Source organism: Sparus aurata, chromosome 23 (assembly GCF_900880675.1).
Source record: "Sparus aurata chromosome 23, fSpaAur1.1, whole genome shotgun sequence".
NCBI lineage: Eukaryota > Metazoa > Chordata > Actinopteri > Spariformes > Sparidae > Sparus > Sparus aurata.
The window spans coordinates 27,054,117-27,074,586 of record NC_044209.1 but is presented as its reverse complement, the minus strand read 5'-3'; the positions used below and the strand labels follow the sequence as shown (position 1 = coordinate 27,074,586).

The 20,470-nt window shown below is 42.3% G+C and overlaps 1 protein-coding gene across 1 annotated transcript; it reads right to left on the bottom strand.

The window, feature by feature from the left end:
* Window positions 1–5,681: 5,681 nt before the first annotated feature.
* elac2 (elaC ribonuclease Z 2) lies at window positions 5,682–19,656 on the bottom strand. Its single transcript, XM_030409002.1, has 24 exons — window positions 19,133–19,656; window positions 17,843–17,893; window positions 17,667–17,737; window positions 16,382–16,446; window positions 16,208–16,265; window positions 16,054–16,122; window positions 15,870–15,968; window positions 15,732–15,787; window positions 15,570–15,628; window positions 14,825–14,897; window positions 14,623–14,735; window positions 14,445–14,543; window positions 14,205–14,343; window positions 13,238–13,323; window positions 12,790–12,914; window positions 12,238–12,334; window positions 11,081–11,219; window positions 10,971–11,009; window positions 10,781–10,890; window positions 9,983–10,082; window positions 9,766–9,886; window positions 9,195–9,273; window positions 8,749–8,893; window positions 5,682–6,004 (listed from the first exon to the last, which is right to left on the bottom strand). Exons 1-24 carry the CDS (start codon window positions 19,480–19,482, stop codon window positions 5,753–5,755), a joined length of 2,595 nt encoding a protein of 864 aa, XP_030264862.1. The 5' UTR covers window positions 19,483–19,656; the 3' UTR covers window positions 5,682–5,752.
* Between the last annotated feature and the right edge of the window lie 814 nt (window positions 19,657–20,470).

The window sequence follows — 20,470 nt, the reverse complement described above, 5'->3', positions numbered from 1 at the left end:
AAAAAGCTCACATGTTGTTTTAGTATCATGCAGAACAATCAGCACTTACCTCCAGACTCTCGAAACAGAACGCAGCTCCTCACCTTCCCGTCACCTCTGCGCGTGGAGACATCTTGTTCTTTTGTTATTTGAGGTGTGTATGAGTGTTATAATTACTGACGTTCATTAGTATTCCCCACAGAACAAATCTGTGTCAGTCACCACGTCTCAAACACCGAACCCCGGCTGATTTGTGCAGCAGCAGCTCTGAAACAAAGCATCAAATAATGACAAGTTTGACCCAAAAACGCCGCCTCATAATCCTCAACTGTGAGGAGAGAGTCTCTCATGGGAACTTTTTACTTTGTGAGTTGAGAATAATGCATGTCGAGCATCTTTCTACTGTTTCTCCACGGGCTCTCTAATCCTCAGCGAGTCTTTATCTGAATGTCAAAGCGAAAAACAAACAAGTTAAAAAGAAAAAAATCAATGTTAGTTTATCCGGCTCACCATGTTCTAAACACAGATTCTCCGAGCCGCCTCCTCCTCCTGCTCTTCTCCTACGGAGCAGCGAGCAGGTGTGATTTGTTTGGCGACCGCTCGTGAATATCGGAGCGGCTGATTGTTTTCTCAGGTGGGAGGAAGGATCTTTACTTTATTCTCATGCAGGACCAGGTGAGCGCCGGTGCTTTCCCCCCCCCCCCCCGAACCTCCTGAGGTTTCTCTCTCAGACAAACCCCCGGCCAGAACTACGTGGAATAATAACGCCCAGAAGCTGCTCGATCACGTTCGAAGAAAAAGTTATCAAAGGTCTGGCTTGGATGTTTGATCTCACTTGTGTAGTCCTTACAGCAGAGGGGATGAGCGGCCCCTGGATGAAGATCTAGATGTGATGTGACAGCTGACGGACAGTAACTCAGGAAACCCGGTCGGATCCGCCGGGATGCATCGTGTGCCCACAATTACCGACCTGTCCGCGGAGCTGTGACCTCCAATCCGAGAGTCCCCTCGGATTACCTCACACTTTGATTCCCGGCCCTGTGAATCAGCAGCCAGGCAGAAAATGTGAAGAGAGGCGAGCGGGGCGGCATAATCGACTCTGGATTGAAGCGGAGGATTCAGGTGGACGAGGTGTGTCTGATTGGAGGCGTCCCGCTCCGCTCGGATCCGTCTGCCTTCGTTCCGCAGCAGATTCACAGTGACAAACATGAATAACGCAGCTGCCAGTTAGCTTGATGATGTTATATGCTAATGACTTCCTGCTCTCGTCGGTCTCAGGATGAGGCGGCGAATCCAGAGATTGCGGCAAAATCTGTTCCTGTAATTCACTTGTCAACATCTCCAATGCACGACGATTCATGATGCATCTGAATGAATCACCCTCAGTTTTCTACACTAATGCACACGGCTACTTTTCCACATTTAAACTCCCGTCTACGATATAAAAAGCTGCATCTTTTCAGCACCAGTGTGACCACAAACATGCACTTCTACAGTACATTTAATGTGTTCTGGAATCCACAAAAATATTATTTTGGCACAGAAGAGATGGTGTCTAAGATGCCCGCTCAATTAATTTAACTTGACGTAGTTTATCTTTGTCGTGAAGCAGATTTCACACCCAGCGTGTCTCTCGTCCAGTTCGTGATTCCCAGCAAGTTCTTAGCATCCGTCAAGTGCCTCTAGGTGCACCAGATTGAAATACTGGGTGCATTTTTTTAAGCCTTTGCTGCTGATTTCTGCCTCCCTCTGCGATATTTCCTGACATAAACTATATTAGCCAAATGTTCACCCACAATTCAGTGCAATAAAGTGACTTTGACTTTCTGTATCCAGCCGAGGCCAGAAAATTAGCGATACACATAAGATGCAAACTCCTGATTCCTGATTCTGCTCCGTCTCTGCATCGATGCAGATTCTTTCACGTCTGCATCGTAACATAACCGGGGAATGATAATGATAACTTTAGCTTTAAAGAGGAACAACTGTGTAGGATTAACGTCTGCACACTTTCATGCCACAGGTGTGTAATAAAGACGAAAACCACAACCAGTTTTTACACATCACGCACACCGATGAGCTTAAAAGCTTTATGATTGCAGGTGTGCAAACTGTGCTGAGTCATAAACATCCAAAACATCCTAAAAATAATCAGAAAAAAAGCAACTTTGAGAAACAACGAGGATACGAACCTTGACTGGGGACCACGACTGATTCAATCCAACAGTTGTTGTGGAAAGAAAACATCCAGAACTGCAGTTTAAAGACGACTTTAATCTTTATATGGGAATTTGCAGCTGAGTAATGGGAGAAGCAGGCGAGTGAAGGAGTAAAGACACTTCGACAGCAGAGCAATGAGCCAGTAAAGACAGAAGTGCTGACAATCTACGAGTCCTGGTCTCTTATGGATATCAGTGCAGGAGGACTTCTGGAGCCAGCGCAGGCCTCATTAGTCACCTATAAACTTAACACTTACCGGGCAGAAGCGCCTTGATGAGAGGGGAAAAATACTCGCCAAGTTCAACGGCGAGCTTGGTGACATCACTGAAGAACAAAGTACAACATCCAAACTTAAAGGTCCCGTTTTATGTTCGTTTTCAGGCTCACACTTGTGTTTACATGCGTTAATGTTCAGAAAACATGTTATTTCCCTCACACTGTCCACTCTGCTCTGATTGGTCAGCTCTCACAGGTCTGAGCAGGCACCCCCACTTTGTTTTTCTGTCTTAGCTAGTGGTTGATGCAGTTTGTAGCTTAATTTTAGCTTCGTTTTAAAGCTAAGCATCCACCATTTTTCAGCTCAGCAACTCGTCTCTTTGTTTTTGGAAAATTTTTATTTTCGACTATTACTATTACAAAACCTTACAGAAGACCTGATGGCTAGTTTAAGCCCAAAGTTGTAATATTAGATTATAGATTATATTATACAGATTCAGCATTTAGATAATTTTACAGTATTTAGAAAGCACAAAGAGCTGCTTTATTATCCGAAAAGACAGGAAATCTTACTTTCTAGACCTTTAATTTGAAGGAAAAATGGAGCCAAAAGGGGAAAAAACAACCTAAATCATTCGTTGTAAACATCCGAAAGTTCAGATTCAACTTTAACTCAACAATTTCATGTTTTATAGGTTCTTGTGCAAGTACAAAAGTAAAAGTCTGCACCAACAGAAGCTCCTCTTTCCCACAGAAAATACCGCTCCTTAAACGCCTCGTCAGTAGTCCCGCCTTTAATTCCGTGACTTTGTGACATCACATTACAACACCATGTCACATAATTGAGTAATTTATGCCGAGCAGCTAGTTCGGAACGTTTTGTTGTTGGTAGCGATGCTGGCTCAGGCGTGTGAGAGCTGACCAATCAGAGCAGACTGGTCATTCAGGAGGGTTCTTTGTTTCTTAAAGAGACAGGAGCTAAATTATGAATAAGCAGAACATGACTCCTTCCTGACTGCTTCTTTCTCGCCATGTTTTCAAAAAACCAAGCCATTACTGTTGTGGGTGCAAAGCTGGCAAAACTACTAATACAATAAACCAGATTCATCCTTTAAATCTTCACATGCTTCAATTTAAATTCCTCAAATAAATCAATCAGGGAAGGAAGCAGTCCACAAAAAAAATGAAGCCTCAGGTGTTTTTTTCTTTAAATGCAGCGTGATAAATACATTTGAGTTGTGGCTTTAATAGTCACTGATGGCGAGCTCCTGCTGGTTAAGTGATGATTAGCTTCCATCAGTCCATCATTCTGACTCTCTGGCAATGCTCGTGTCAAAACCCATTTCTGCCCCCCCTCCTGCTTATCATTCATGCCTCCTCTGGGTTGGACCGTCTCGCCGGCATCAAAGACCCCTAAATGGACTCCAGGCTCGGGAGCGATGCGTCTTCATCTCTGCTGCTTCACACTCCAGAAAATAGGCTAATCGCCGAAACCCAGCGCTCCAACCCCCCTGCTAATCTTCTAGAAGACTCACATTTGCTTTAGAGCTCTGGCACCTGTCTTATCTGAGGAGGGAAGGGGTGCAGGAATGTGGTTAACCTTTTGGCCTCCAACCATAAATCAGAGTGAATCTTTAACATTTTAACATGAAACCGTAAATGCAGGAGAAGAGCAGGAAACAAGACGGCGGCGGATGTTTCCTCTTGAATTGAAAGGTCAGCCTCTGAAATCGAAGTTCAGGCGCTCCTCTACTGTATGCGGATGGAATATGTGTCTTAACTGCCATTTAAGGCGCTGTAACGATCCCCCACGCAGGACGATATCTTCAAAACCTCCTAATGGTTTTAACAGCTGACCCGTGTATCGGCTGACAGCCTCCCTCGCCGCCTCGCCGTCGCTGTAAACAGAGGAGATTCCTGCAGCCGACGCTCCCTCAAGTGGCAAAACATAATAAGTCGCTCCTCATGAGCGTTATCACCATGTCGGCTGCTGATTCTCCGTTCTCTCCTTCAGGCTGCAGTAAATGTTGCTGTGAGCTCTGACGGCTCACTGAAGCCCCCAAGTGGACGGAAGAGGAAACGTCCAACATCCACTGCAGCTCAGAGATACAAGTGTTCCTACATGTTGTTAACAGGATCTTTGTTTGTTGTTTTTATCTGATTCCTGATTAAAAATAGTGTCTGCAAAGTAATTAAACAACTGTAGTGGAGTAAAAGAAGAATATCTGCCTGCAAAATGAAGCGATGTGGACGTATAAAGTAGCAGAAAATAGAAGTGAGTGAAGTAAAAGTACCTTTTAAAAGTGTATATGAGATGAATGACTCCTCACATGGAAGCACTCAGCTCATATAATGTCTATAAAACACTGAGTATGTTACAGACAGACAGCTTAAACTGTTAAAACACACTGAAACTTTTTTCCCACCCAGCAGAAACTCACCTTTCCATGTTATCAGACTGTCATTAATCTGGATTTTGGGCATTTCCCTTGTTTTCTATAGGGGGCTTTGCCTCATTATAAACCTCATGCAACTGATAAAAGACCCCTTTTAGTACAAAATGAATAAAAGTATATGGAAAATAACACTTTTTGGTGTGTTTTATGTAAAAAATCTGGTATTTAAAAGGTTAGAATCCTGAAAATGAATAAATATTTGGTCATTTTTATTAGAACTGATGTTGATTGACCCAGTGGGAGTTAAAAATAATATTTTTTGTACAAAGTGTTTGTCTGAGTAACTTTATATTTCTCTCAGCTGCTTGAGAGTTAAAGGTGTGTTATGTAAGAATTGGGCCACCTGTCGAATTCATTCTCCAAACCAATAAGGAGCAGCACATTAACAGCGTGACAGTGGCTCAGTTGCATTGTGGGTAATGTAGGCGTCAGCTACGGTTAGCTAAGTGACATCATCATAATTTATCAGACTACATGCAGCTTCTTCTGGAGCCGCAAAAAAGGGTCACGCCGCCATTTTTTACGCATTAAACAGCAGAGAAACGAGGAACGAGCCAGAAAAGTAAAAACTGCTGATTATCTGTTCGAGCTGGAACGTATCGAGCTGCTGTCGGCCTCATTAGTCACCTTTAGACCCCAAGTAACTGAACAAAACACTCTGACGACCGGAGTGAGAAACTGCAGACTGTGTGTTCTCATTTTATTGTGTTTAATGGAAAAAAAAAAAAAACTAAAACTAAACTCATAGCTCAGCTTTGTGCGCCGGGAAACACGCGAGTCCTCTTCCATCAAGTCACACACACACCAAATAAAATTCACTTAAATAAAACGACTCATGCTTTCAGTTCGAGTCTCTTCCTCGTGTTTAAATCAAATCGTCTTCAGCTGGTCTTCAGCCTCTTGGTCTCCACGTCGCGTGTCGCCTCCTCCTCCTCCTCCTCTCTCTGGTCTCTTTTGGCAGCTCGGCTCGCGTCGCTCGTCTTCCCCTCGTTGTTCAGCTCAAAGCTGTTTCCTCCGTGAGTCCTCAGCTCCCTCTTGTCCCGCCGCTCCTCCATCTCTTCGATCTCCTCGGCGAATAGGGTTTTTAGCGCTGGAATGAGCCTGGGGAGGATTTTAAGATCCCCAAAGCGAATCTGAGCAAAAGGAAAAAAAAGAGGAAATGGAGGAAACGGTCAAGTGGCTGCAGCGGGTCTGAGTCAGAACTCCTGAAGGAGACAGAATCTTATCTTCCAGCAGCCTCACGTCTGGAAGGGAAGAAATCTTTTTTAACACTTCAGGACGGAGAAAATAAAACATAAAGCTGCAGTCTGAAGGTCTCACAGTCACACAACGGCACAGAAACCAGACTTCAAAACACAGAAACATTCAGTTTCCTCAGTTTCAGTTTGTTTCAGAGAGGAAACATCTAAATACTTTCTTTTAAATTGATGAATAAACCTTTCTGCTTGTAGTTAAACAGTTTAAACATCATTTTAATTCATTTGGTGTCAGATGTAAAGCACTCTGAATGTCCTCAGAGTGTCTGGAAAGAGTTTTTATTCTTGAGTTTGGACCGAAGAACTGATGAAACGAGGCGGATGACTCTGATTCATTTTGTTCTGGTCACTTTGACTCAACATCATTAATGTTTTAGAGCGAGTAAATAACTGGACACAATTAAATTTGCTTCAATTAAACAAAAGACGAGACAGAACTCATTAAATTTGGCCAAAAAGGGAGAGAAAAATGAACCGATTTTATCTGTATTTCATCTAATTTTTCTAAACCTCATTTATTCTGGTTTTAATTTCTTGTCTTGTCTGAACAAACAAACAGAGAAGGAGGATGTGAAGAAGGACAAACAGGTCGGAGTCGCGCCGCGTTGTTACGTTAACAACTTACAATTACGAGAAAAGACGGTTTAATATTTCAAGAAGCAGCTCAGTCGAGGTTCACTAGTTTTATTTCTGGAGCTTTAACCCGAATCTCTCGTTCTTTATCTTCATTTTAAATCGTCGTTGTTTTGTTTTACTTCCAATTATTACGTTGGAATACAAATTATTCCGGCGTGTCTGCAGAGTTTTATGTAAATTAATGTTACTTCACGCCATTTTTTTAGTCTTTTAATCAGCCTGACGAAGGACTCTGTCAGTATTTCTCCTTCGGTTGTTTGTCTGACACAATATAAATGAGCGCCACCCGTCAGTGATCCCTGGTGTATAAATAAATGTTGATTGATTTATTGAACTGGGGTCGTCTTGACCAATTAACATCCTCCGCTGGATGATTTGTAACGTTTGCTACTCGGTAATTTACGGAGCCTCGTGACTCTTCGCTCTCTGGAACGACAAACAAACGCTGGAGAATTTATGACGCCAGAGTAAACAGAAAAGTTCATCCAGGACATTTTATTCTTCTATTTATCATTTATTCCTTTCCTTCATTCCTTGTTTACTTTTTATAATATCAGCTACAGGAATTTAAAACAGAGGAACTTGTGTTTGGATATTTGAGTTGATCATCAGGACAATAAGTTCTGTTTTTAATGACGCTGTGTCTCCTTAGTCGTTCGTTTGCTCAGGGTTGTTTTCTTGTGTTCATTTTTGCTTATTTTACCTCCAAAGTTTAACAAACTGAATCTGTAGCCGACTCTTTTCCTCTGTAACCTGTGTATCAGAGCTTTTAGCAATTATCTGAGACGATATAAGTATTGTAGCGCTACGTTTCTGTTTTTTTTAGTGGGATAATCATCTCAAAGAAGCACGTTTTCTGATTTAGATCAGGATTTGTCTGCTTAAAGGGACATTCCGGTGTAAGTTTAATCCATGGTCTAAATCACCGTGAAACTGTGTTAGACTCCCTCTCGAGAGATCAAGTTAGCAGACCGCTAATGTACGGAGTTTTATCAACCTCAGAAACGACCGCACGACAACAATACACTGCAGTAAATGGATCCAAATATAAACCGCCACCAAAAAGCCACAAATAATGCTCAGAACAGCACCAAACTTCAGCAACAGCACAAATAGGGTCTCAGCACATAGTCCGGGGCATCTAACCTCCGCTAGCTTAGCTGGATTTCTACTGAAAAGCTGACTAAATTTACCACTCTTCTGCAGCAGCTTCCTGTTGACGGGAAGTCCCGACGAGTCGATTACCGAGTGCAGTAGAGTTCCGCGGCTCATGGATGAAAATGTGTGATTATGACTCCATGGAAAAGCAATCAAAGTTCATATGTGTCTTACCTGCCAGTTTATAACAGTTATTATCGAGAGCGGACAGGGAAAAGAACGGAATTGAGCATTTCTAACCGCACTCGGTAATCGTCGCGTCGGGACTTCCCCGACCCGGAAGCTGATGGAGGAGAGTTGAAATCTGTTTCTAGCTTCACAATAGAAATCCAGCTAAGCTAGCGGAGGTTAGATGCCCCGGACTATGTGCTGAGACCCTATTTGTACTGTTGCTGAAGTTTGGTGCTGTTCTGAGCATTATTTGTGGCTTTTTGGTGGCGGTTTATATTTGGATCCATTTACTGCAGTGTATTGTTGTCGTGCGGTCGTTTCTGAGGTTGATAAAACTCCGTAAATTAGCGGTCTGCTAACTTGATCTCTCGAGAGGGAGTCTGACACAGTTTCACGGTGTGTTAGACCATGGATTAAATTTACACCGGAATATACCTTTAAAGAAGAAGTAAAAAGAGAATCCAGCTTTTAACACTTAGACACTGTTGCTACAGACACATTATGTTCTCATTAAAAGCTAAAACAAAGATTTATATCGAGAATCAGTGTTGAACAACCTGAAATGTTTGTTGTAAGTGTGTAAAAATCATACAGACAACATAAACACTTCCTCTTTTCAGAGGACAGCTGTCGAGTGTTTTTTAAAACCTACTCACTCTCATGTGGTCGAACGATATCCCGACCCTGTCAGTGAAGTCTTCACTGAACAGAGGGATCTTGGCGTATCGCTGGCTGAAGTGGTTCAGCATGATGAACTCGGCGTTCATCGTCATGCCGATGCCGATGGCCTGGGAGGTGGTGCTGTCAGAAACCGGGAGCATAAAGTCAAGATTTGTGTTACTCTGCTCTCGGAGGGAAACTTTCAGCGGGAATATTGTTTTCTGCGCACGTAAAAGATGCTTTGTGAGGACGGATTCTCACGCCAGGACCACAAAAAGGTGCCAGAAATCGAAGTCTATCTGTGGAGGTGTAAAGAAATTTAACAATGCACTCGAAAACAACTGCAAACAGCCAATAAAGTGCTTTTGTTGGCTGCTGCAGTTTCTATCTTTTCTTCTTTTTTTTTTTTACGTTAAAGCTCGTTTGTGCCGCTTTTAATCACCTGTGTCTTTTCTCCACAGCTTCCTCCTCCATCCCGTCCTCCAGCGTCGCCTCGTGGATCAGTAACGTTGCATTCTTTCCTAAATAAAAAAAAAAAAGGAGCAGAATCAGAGTCCTGAATCACAGACGAGCACTTACAGCCCCCTCAGCGTCCCCGCAGGAAAAATCAATCAGGTCATCGGCGTAATCGAGAATCGGCACGCCCCGTTTGTCCGCCGAGTCCAGGCCATCTATAATGAACCGGCGTGGGGATATACTCGCCGTCTCGGGGAGGCTTTGCTTGGACAGAATCCAGTCAAGCAATTTAAGAAGAGTCAATGAAGTGGGATCCCGCAGGAACCATTAGAAGAGCCCGCCTGCCAGCTCCGAGAGTGATCGAAAGCATTAAGAAATATCGGATAAATTATTCAGAACGGGTGGCGTAGTCGAGACGACCTTATATGAATCTCTGTAATATTGAAAGCTTGAACGCTCAATTTGCTATTACCTACAGGGTGTGTGTGTGTGTGTGTGTGTGTGTGTGTGTACACTCCAGTGAAACGTGGACTTTAATCATCGTGAGTGCTACTAACCGATGTGTACGAAAGCGTCGCAGGGCATCGTGTCGCCGGAGAACGCCAGTTTCCATCCCGACTGATGAATGAAGCTGCAGGCGAAGGCGTTCTTACAGTGACGCACAACGCACGTCTCAAACTGAAACACACACACACACACACACACAAAAGTAATGAGTCACTTTTAAAACTCCACAAGGGTTTGATGGTAGAAGACGGTCAGAGAGCTGCGGACCTTCTGCAGGTCGTTCTTCTTCAGCAGCGCCTTGATGAGCGACTTCGTCCTCTGCGTCGGCGGCTCGGCTCCGTCGCACAGAGATCTGTTCGGGATGAAGCTGAAACACAAAGAAGACGACGTTAAAGAAGGCGACGTCAAGCACACACTTGTAACTGTGCTATCAGAGAGGCAGCAGAGACGTCATGTCGTTAACTTCACAACTTCTGCTTCAGCACAACTAATGTTACCCCCCCAAATCCTTCGTTTCCTGTTGATATTCTTAACAAATATATCAAAAAATCAAAGATGTTATAAACTCTCTGAACAGCTAATTCTTCCTACTTTTCACTGGCTGTAATATCACAAATGTTTATATCGTGTTTTGTTTTTTAGGTGTGATACCTAAACTACAGAAGAGGATTAGGGCAGAAAGTCAGAAGAAGGAGTCAGATTTCTGACTTTATCTTCTGACTTGGTTTGTTGATTGAGGTCGGACTAATAATCCTGCAGTGTTTTACTAAAACTAAAGATAAGAGAAGTGAACTTTCTTCTCTCTTCTCCCATTAATCATCTGAAAACTCCACAGATTCATGTTATGACTCACTGGAGAAGCTCAGACTTCAGGCTGCAACTACATTTTTCATTCTATAAAATGTCTATAAAGTTAAATTTTACATTATTTCTTAAGCTGAGCACACACACAGACACACACACACACACACACATAGCCTGAGAGCATAAAGGTGAAGTGTTTCCCCAGTGAGGCACTAAAATATACAAATAAAATGGCCTCGACTGTGTTGTGGGTGCACGTACTTGATGTGGTCCAGGATCTCCTCACAGTGTTCGTGGTACTGGTTGAGCCAGGTCATGATGCCGGCCGGACCCACCAGGCAGACGGGACTGAACGGCTTCCCCGTCGCTGCCTGAAAGATAAAATGTTTTGCATTTAAGGAACATTTACTTTTAATTTGACATAATTTGAATCATCGTTTCTTCCACATACCAGAGCTCTTCTCCTCTCGTACAGCAACATGAGCAGCCCCTGAAACGACACGAAGTTCAGAAGCAGCTCGCTTAATATTTCATCTTTCATCGTGTATCGACGCTGCTTACTGTGTGGTGGTCGGCGTGCATGTGAGAGACGAAGACGGTCGAGATCTTGGACAGGACGTCGTCCACGTGTTGTCCGTAGTGTCTGCAGAGCTGCCCGAACGTCCCCTCGCCACAGTCCAACAGCACCGAGCGACTCGGGCTGCAGGCGGGAGACAAAAAACGAGGAAATCATGAGCAAGGGAAAAAAAAACACTTCTTGTTTGAGCAAAATGTTGACAGAAATTGATTTCTGTGTGCAAACCAACGATACACATCATTATTTATTGAAAGCGTTTGAGTCTTTTGTACTGAAACACGGATCTCTGGACCTCTTTATCTCTGCTGGACTCCGTGTTTACCAGCTCCTGTTGTTTTGGGTGAAACACTCTTCAAACCTTAAGTTTAGGATTCTAGTGAAGATGTCGACATTTCAATAATAGAACAGGTACGGAAGACGCTAACAATAAACTCAGCTGTCGAGTTATTAGATGCACTGTGTTCAAACTAATGCAATCTCATGTAACAGCGCTGCAATGAATCCTTAAAAAAGGGGCCCGGTGGAGCCGTTTCCTTGTAAACAAAAAGTTAGATTTGCGATCAGAGTTTCCATTTAAAACGCGCCGAGGGTGTTCTTGAGGTTTAATAAAGATGAACGCACGTCCTTCCTCATTAAACGCTTCATTTTTCAGAAGTTTGACTCGTCTCTTCTCCGCCTCTCCGGTGCATCTCAGTGGTAATATCGTGCAACCATCACGTCAGGAAATGTGCGTCATTGTCGTGCGAACTGCTGAGCAGCATTTAGTGCGAGTTTTTAATGTTCTCGGTTCGATTTCAGAGGCTGCAGTTGGTGGTGCTGTCGGGTTGTTACATCATTTTGTCCGTCGCAATAAAGAGATAAAACAAAACATGCAGGCAACACCTGAAGAAAAATAGGAAGCTAAGAAGAGGAAGTCGATTATCTTACAGCAGATTTTTTATGTTCTTCCACATTAAGACTTTCCTCCAGAGAACAACGCTCACTGCAGTTTACTGTCGACTGTCCAGACGAGTTGTAACATTTATCATCTCCTGTTTCATCTGTCCATCATTATGTTTGTCACAGACTGCAGCTCATATTGAGTGAAATGTTTTAAAGTGATAATAAATCTAAAAACAAACCATAAGGTGAGGATTCGTACCTGATGTTTACTAAAGTGCCGCTGACGTTTCTGATCTTCATCGGAAGAGACGATCCTGTTCCCACGAAAACCACCTCGGGATACTTTTCTCCTCGTCCTGCAGGAGAGAATCATATTTACATCAGTAAACTCATAGATCAAAAACAGACAATTAGCACATTATTGTTCTTGAGAAGCTTCTATTGAAGTTTCCAAATGAAGCTTCGAATGTTTCCAATCATATTTTTCCGACATCACCCTAAAAAAATACTTGATTTGAATAAAACGATTCATAAATATCGGAGCTGGCATCAAGTGGATGCAGGGACAAAACATAATCTTTTAGTTTTTGCCACAAATTTAAAGCAACATGAAGTAGAAAGCATCATTTTTTGTGATCCGGTGCCCCCTACTGTCGTAAATACAAACCGCAGGTCTGGAACTGATTTAGAAGCCGATGTTTGAGGGTAAAAAAGTGACATAATGTTGCTTAAAATTGGATGATAATAACATTACACATCGCTGAAGAAACGTCCACTTTAAAGACAGAAACGTTGTGTTCTGGTTTCTCACCACGAGGTCCCGTCGCAGCGTCGGAGGAGCAGATCTTCCTGCACTCGTCCACTTCTTCCAGAAAGTTCGGGACCTCTGAAGCCTCTTTCACAAACTCCTCCGTGTTGCAGGAGGGGATGCAGTCTCTAACCAATCAAACACAAGAGTGAGGACGACACACACCACTGCCCCGCAAAAAACACTGCTGGGGAAAAAACACAGGGAGTGTTTTGGTTTTTTATTTTTATTTCTCCCCAACACATCTGACCTTCAGGCGCCTCGACAGTACTTGACAGAAAACCGCGAAGAAAAAAAACCCCTGACACATATAAGACGAGGTTAAAAAGAAGAAAGAGGAAGAAAGCGGCTGAGAGCAACGGCCCGTCCCAGATTGTTTTCTGTGACAAGGCAGCGCTGCGAGCTGCCGAGTAATGTCGGCTAAATTGGGGGAATTGAAGGACAAACTAACCTTTGCCACTCCATTACAGGTCTGAGCTGGAACTTGAGGAGACACTCGGCTCTGACGTTGGGGATGTGCAGGGCAGCCTGGGGCTCCTGGGGATAACACACACACACACAGACACACACACACACACACACACACACACAGACACACACACACACACACACAGACACACACACACGTTGTTTTTGATGTTTTCTTATAACTACTCTTCATGCAGCGTTCTTCATTCATCACTTCATGAACTCGGCCTCTGCGGCAAAGTAGAAATAAAGTTTCTGAGAGTCGCTGAATGAAAAACTGTGATGAAAACAAAAAACCCCAACATGTTTACTGAGCTGAGAAAACTTATAATATATCAGAGGAGTCGTGATTTTCTATTCAACAGCCAGAATCGAACTAAAGGAGCTTTTAATTTTAATTCATTCAAAAGCAGGATCGGTGATACTCGACACGTCCACACCTGACCGCACCGCTCTGTTTTAACAAGAAGAATTTCAGAATATAAATGAGGATGAAAATGTTTAAAATAAAATTTGAATCGTGGCCCAATTTCAATTCTCATGATATATAATTTTAATTACATTTATACTTTTACGACACAGCTGCCAGCGCCGGAAAAAAAATGTTGAAGTAGAAAATCGAATTGTGGATTTTCAGATTTTTGACGCCCCAAATATCCTTCGTGTGAATCGACTGCTGAAGAAAAATAAGAGAACATTATAGCAGCAAAACACTCGATTACTTTCATTATCCATTAATCTACTGATCTACTGGCTGATGACGTCATGACAAAATGAAAAATGATGAAGACAAACATCTTGTTTTCTCAAAGAGTTTCTAGTTTTTTTACTTTTTAGTTAAAACAGTAAATCCAAGAATTTAGCTCCTCAAGATGATTCTGGTTCATTGTAATGTGTTCAGTTTCACCTTACAAACTGAAGTGATGTCTGTATGTAGTTAGTCTGAATACCTTTGAGTTGTAGGACTGGAGTTGTGGGAAGATCTCGGGGTGAATCATGTTCAGCTGAGCCTGAATCTTGTGGCTTCTGACGTTGTGGACCGTGCTGACGTGTTCGTTGAGGATCAGGTGTTCTGTTGTGGATGGAAACCTGCGGAAACACAAAAGAAAACTCTCAGCGTGTTCGACTGAATGTTTAAATTAGCAGGATTCTTTATGGAGTCTGGTTTCTCAGAGTGGGAGAACTCAAACCTCTCCATCCACGTCTTGTATTCATCTGTGTTCAGAACCGAGTCTGGCGTCATGTGGACGACCAGCACCGCAGGATCCTCCGAGCCGCCGGTTTGGTATCTGGACGACAGAATGAATTTAAATATATTTTCTTGCATATATTCAGTTTAGATTATGCGAGAAAGACGGATGGTCGAACCTTCTCAGCTGCCGGTTGTTGCAAACAGATTGGACGAACTCCTCGGACGGACACTCGATGATAACAAAGACGAGTCCGGGGTCGGTGGGAGTGCAAACCTGCTCGGGTCGGATCTGAAACAGAAGCGGTGTCAGTTCAGACGGTTCAGAGCTGCAGCCCGATAACAGACGTCATATCAGCGAAGAGCATCTTTATACATCACCTCTCTCCCCTCGTACGTGACGGTTCTCCCGTCCTTCAGCGCCGATACGAGCGGGCCGATCGCTGCTGTGCCTCTGAGGGGGACAAAAGGTTTTATAACAGTTTGAGTTCTGATCTCAAGTTCTGGACGATTGTGATAAGAACGATTCTCATTTTATACTCGAGACTAAACTATGAGTTACTGCCTTAATTTCGAGCATCACACGATTCATTTTCCGCCTTCTTGTACATTTTCCAGCACCAATTTGTGCATTTTCAATTTATGGTGAAGCAGTAAGTCAAAATAAACGTCTTCTGCTACTTTCATGTGTTTATTTTGAGGACAAATGTCTCGATCTGCAAATATTTCTTTATAATCAATCGATTAATCTTCTGCACAGTTCCCCAGAGCCCAAAGTGTCGTCTTTAGGATGCTTCTTTTGTCAAACCAACAGTCCACAACACAAAAACTGACAAAGAAGCAGCAAATCCTCACATTTTAGAAGCTAAAACCAACAAATGTTTTACACGATTAAACGACCATTAAAAACAATAGTTAGCAACAATTAATCGCCTCGTTGTCGCAGCTCTACTTTGACAATTCCTCCCACATATCAGTGGGAAAACAGAAACACAATCCGCTCAAACTCAGAAAAATAAAACTATATTAGTAGAAGAAGATAGACGAGGAAGGAGAAGAAGAAGAAGAAGCATCATCTAATTTTATTTACAAATACTTGACTGATTTGTAATTAAAATCCACTCACACAGGTAAACCGAGCTCCTTGGCTTGAAGCACTAAGAAATTCCCTTTCTTGGGGTGAAGCTGCAAAAATTAAAAGCAGAGAAGAAGAAAGTTAAAAAACACAAACATCCTTCATGTGTTTGTCGTATTTCACAGAGATGACAACAAGTTGAAAGCGTCTCACCTTACATATGAAGGAAACCACCAGAGAGGGATCTCTGGTCACATCTGCTCTTTCACCTACAAGACGACAGACGATAAGAACACGGTGTTTGTTTCTGACAAACAAAAGTGGTTCTGACAGGTGGATCTCACGACTCACCTGGACTTCCTCCGTGGCTGTTAGTGAAGGTGTCGTCCGTCCTGGTGGAGGCGGGACCTCGAGGCGGGCTGCTCCTGCCCGACCTGCTGCTCGACTGAGCTGAAGAGTGAAGACAGAAAAGAGTCGGTGAAACTCAGACAGCAGAAAAGAGTCTAAAAACCTGAGCACGAATGTTTGAACTCACCAAATATGGGCACTTGATAAACGGTCATGGTGTCGTCTGAATACGCCTCCTCAGTGTACGGTCGCACAGCTGGAAGTGAAGCACACAGTCAACATCTCACGATACTGGTGTCATTCAGGAAATAATGCAGATAGACGGTGAAAGTTAAACATACACAGCTTGATCGCTTCCAGTGGTCCAGAGAATGACTTGATGGCGTTCAGATAGTTCTCCTTGGATGGAGAAGAAGAAGAAGAAGAAGAAGACAGAAGAAGAAGAGGACACAGTCAGTGTAAAGTGAATAAATGTTCTATCAGACACAGTCACAGTGAGTGTCGGTGTCTCTCACCAGCTGTGGAGGTCCAGACAGGACACACTCTGGAACACCAGTGTCCTTCAGCGTTAGAATCATCCCTGCAGAGGAAACAACAACACAGTGAATCAAAGATGTTCAGTTCAAACACAACAATCAAAATATAATATATTAAAATCATCTCCAGCAGCCGCTTGACTTCCAAAAACAAATCTGTGTGTGAGGCTATATTCAGCAGAAGAAGAAGAATACAAAGACAGAAGAAGAAAAAGAAGGAGAGGAAAACTGCAGAAGAAGAAGAACGCAGAAGACAGCAAAAAAGAGAAGAAGACAGCAAACAAAGAAGAAAGCAAACGAAGAAGAAGAAGAAAGCAGCAAACGAAGAGGAGGAAGAGGAAGACAGCAGCAGAAGAAGACAGCAAACAAAGTAGAAGACAGCAGCAGAAGAAGACAGCAAACAAAGAAGACGAAGAAGACAGCAAACAAAGAAGAAGACAGCAGCAGAAGAAGACAGCAAACAAAGAAGACGAAGAAGACAGCAAACAAAGAAGACGAAGAAGACAGCAAACAAAGAAGACGACAGCAAACAAAGTAGAAGACAGCAGCAGAAGAAGACAGCAAACAAAGAAGACGAAGAAGACAGCAAACAAAGAAGACGACAGCAAACAAAGTAGAAGACAGCAGCAGAAGAAGACAGCAAATAAAGAAGACAGCAGCAGAAGAAGACAGCAAACAAAGAAGAAGAAGAAGACAGCAAACAAAGAAGAAGAAGAAGAAGAAGAAGACAGCAAACAAAGAAGGAGAAGAAGAAGAAGAAGAAGAAGACAGCAAACAAAGAAGGAGAAGAAGAAGAAGACAGCAAACAAAGAAGAAGACGAAGCAGAAGAAGACAGCAAATAAAGAAGACGAAGAAGAAGAAGAAGACAGCAAACAAGAGGAAGAAGAAGACAGCAAACAAAGAAGAAGAAGACAGCAGCAGAAGACAGTGTTCCCTCAATAAATAAAACTTTGACATAAATGAATAAATGACGGATGAATATCATTGTAACGTGGATTCATTTTGTGATGTTTTACTCCTCTGAGAACAGATTTATATGTTCGGCCATCTTTTTCAATTTAAACCTCCAACTAACTGTGAAGAGGAAGTGCTTCCTCCCATCAATCCTCTCTCCCAGCTCTTATTTCTAATGAATACACTTCACGCGGTTAAAAAACACACGAGGTGGAACGATCTTCTATAAGTCTGTTAATTAATCCATAACTTCTATAAATTCAGGGTGACGGCCTGTAACTGATGGAGTTAATAAAGCTTCTCACTGACCTGATAAACCTCCCACGTTCTGCCAGCTCATTCTGGTCAGGAAGATGTTGTCCAGCTGAGTCGCTTTCAGTCTGTCAGAAGAGAAACACGAGAAATATTAAAAGTTCTCCGTCTTTGTCGTCAGATGACTCAGCTGATATCTGAGTTTGCGCACTGAGACGATCAGAGCAGCTTACTTGTGTTCCTGCATGAGTCTCTGTGTTCCTTCACCACAGTTGAACAGATATCTGCAGCACAGAGGAGGAAGGGAGTAAATATGGTGCGTACGTGATTGTTGGATCGGTTTTTTGTTCGTCTTTAACATGCAGAAACGTGAAACTACAGAAAGACCAGTTTACTCCTCACATGGACGACTACTGAGCAGTGATTCAGCATCTTTTTTAGAACTTTTTCCAAAACTAAAATGCCGTTTTCAAGGTTATCGCTGATTGGGAATCTTAAGAAACTGATGACGTTTCAGTCCACAGGCCGTCTTCCAATGATCAGCACCTGGAAATACACAATGTTGTCGCAGCAATTTGACCCAAACTAAGGAACAGTCTCGATATCTCAGCTTCAGCTCTAATAATGTTTCCCTTTCTCCTTAAATTTGTCCCTCAAATTTCACCGTACTTCATGGAAATGCACAGCTGCCCTGCAGGGTCAAAGAGTTGTTGTTTGTTTTGTCATGTCATGTCGTACTGAAACGCCCTGGAGCACATCAGTACATCACTGCTGCAGACTGCAAGGTTCATACACATCTTTTTTAATCAAATTAAAGCATTTTTTAAGTTTTTCCATCACCTTTTAGCAGCAGTAATTACATTTATACATATATAGAAGACTGACCATTGAAAATTCATGTTTTAACCTGTGTCACCTGCCTGTATATAGACTTGGAATCCTATTTAACCTGGACAAGCAAATAGGAAATAATGTAGTTTTAATCTTAAGCACTTTATACAAACTCAGAGCAAATTTAAGCACTTTTTAAGAATTTTCAAGGTGCTTTATTAAGCTTTTCCAGCACCTTGGGATGTGATATGATGCATTTTGCAATATAAACCTGCCTCTTTAGTCATTTAATAAAATATCAGTTGTTAGGTGACCCCCAAAACTTAAGACACATTTAGATAAAGAAATCAAGAGATCTACTTTTCAGTCGGGTAGAGAAGTTAATTAGGTAATTTCAAGCTGTTCAAGTACTTTATCATAAATCCAGGCACTTCAAAAACCTTGAAAACCCCACATCAAAATTTATTTTCAAGGACTTCTCCTTGAACCTTGAGGGTGAGAAGTTTCACCACTAGAGGTCAGAAAAAACAAGATGTAAGATGCTTCTTTATGAAACCACACAGTCATGTTTCATGATTATTTACAGTCAATATTGTAATTGATTAACACCTTGTAGCTCTAGTATTGGTGTGACAGGTGGGTGACAGGCTGCCCTGACTACTGAGAGTAATCAGATACTTGAGTATAGTTACCTGTTGTACTCGGAGAAGACGTACAGTGACGCATTGTTGTCCCTGCTCCCCGCACCGACCACCTGCAGGTACACGGTGGACGGTCCGTGGAGCTCCCGCTTCTTCCCCCGGTTCTCTTTGGTCTTCACCCGCCGCAGCGGCTCCCTCTGCCTGGCCTTCTTCATACCCGGCCTCATCTCCGGGTTGTTGTTGTTGTTACTAATAGAGGCCATTGTTCGGACACACTGGAAAACAGTCCGGAGGGAACGACAATCACAGCGAGCGAGAGCCGGCGGAGCAGCAGCAGAGAGAGATCCGCATCTAACCAACAGGAATGTGAAGGACTTCAGCCCCAGACGGACCGTATTCATAATAAACACGTCACCTAGCAACTAAAAAATAACCAGCGACGGTTAATTACATGTCAACCCGCTCCGTTAAAGCTCGTTTATACATTTCCAAATACGCGTTTTTTAAATTACCTTGATAAACGTTACCTAAGTGTTGCTAGGTGCTCATTCACAGGACTTTGACACATGTGACACTTCTTCCGGCATCTAATGATGACGTTGTGAGACGCTTTCCACTCATTGGTGCGTGGGATTATCTAGCAGGACTGTGGACCAATCACAGCGGTTTCTCCAGAGAGGGAGGCGGGGATAAAACTACTTCTTGAAGAGGGCTTTAACAGAAACAAACTACTACAAAATAAAAGACCTTAAATAAAATTATGCATACGCAGCACTTACACAGCAACTTAACCATTAAATAACCCTAAAATACTTTATTATATTAAATTAAAAGAGCGTATAAATAACAGTATAAAAGTTCTGTACCGTATAACTAAAAATATATAAACTTTAAAAATGTATGTAGGCCTTTATTCCACTTTATACAGATAAAATTGCCTTTTGTTATTATTACTTCTAAATAGAAAGACATAGAAATTGTCTTTATGTACAGTTTAACAGAACCCATATATGCCTACTCTACATTTGCAAAAAATATATAATTTTTCATAATCTATGTTCTATTTTAAGTCTATTTCTGATGTACGGACCCTAAACCTGTATGAAAAAACAATGTTTGTAGTCACATCTCCTTTAAAATATTATGTTACAGTTCTACAATGCTAAAAATTATTATAAAAATAATATATGGATTATTACAGGCAGCTGTGTGTCTGTATGATCCTCTGGCTCTTCTGTGACTACAGGTTGACACTACTGTTAAGACTATATAGGCTCAATACAGTGTAGAATCATTAATTAATTATGTAGCTAAGAGAATATTATAGATCCAAGATGAAACTGACAGGAGCAGACGCAATTATACACCCTTTTAAATTAATATATCCTC

What these genes read in the sequence shown, in the direction of transcription:
- elac2 (XM_030409002.1), bottom strand. Translation starts at nt 19,482, where the DNA reads ATGAATACGGTCCGTCTGGGGCTGAAGTCCTTCACATTCCTGTTGGTT. An exon ending in ACGAGAGGAGAAGAGCTCTG is followed by an intron (nt 10,891 to 10,970) that starts GTATGTGGAAGA and finishes TTTATCTTTCAG; the next exon opens with GCAGCGACGGGGAAGCCGTT. An exon ending in AGAAGAACGACCTGCAGAAG is followed by an intron (nt 9,887 to 9,982) that starts GTCCGCAGCTCT and finishes TGTGTGTTTCAG; the next exon opens with TTTGAGACGTGCGTTGTGCG.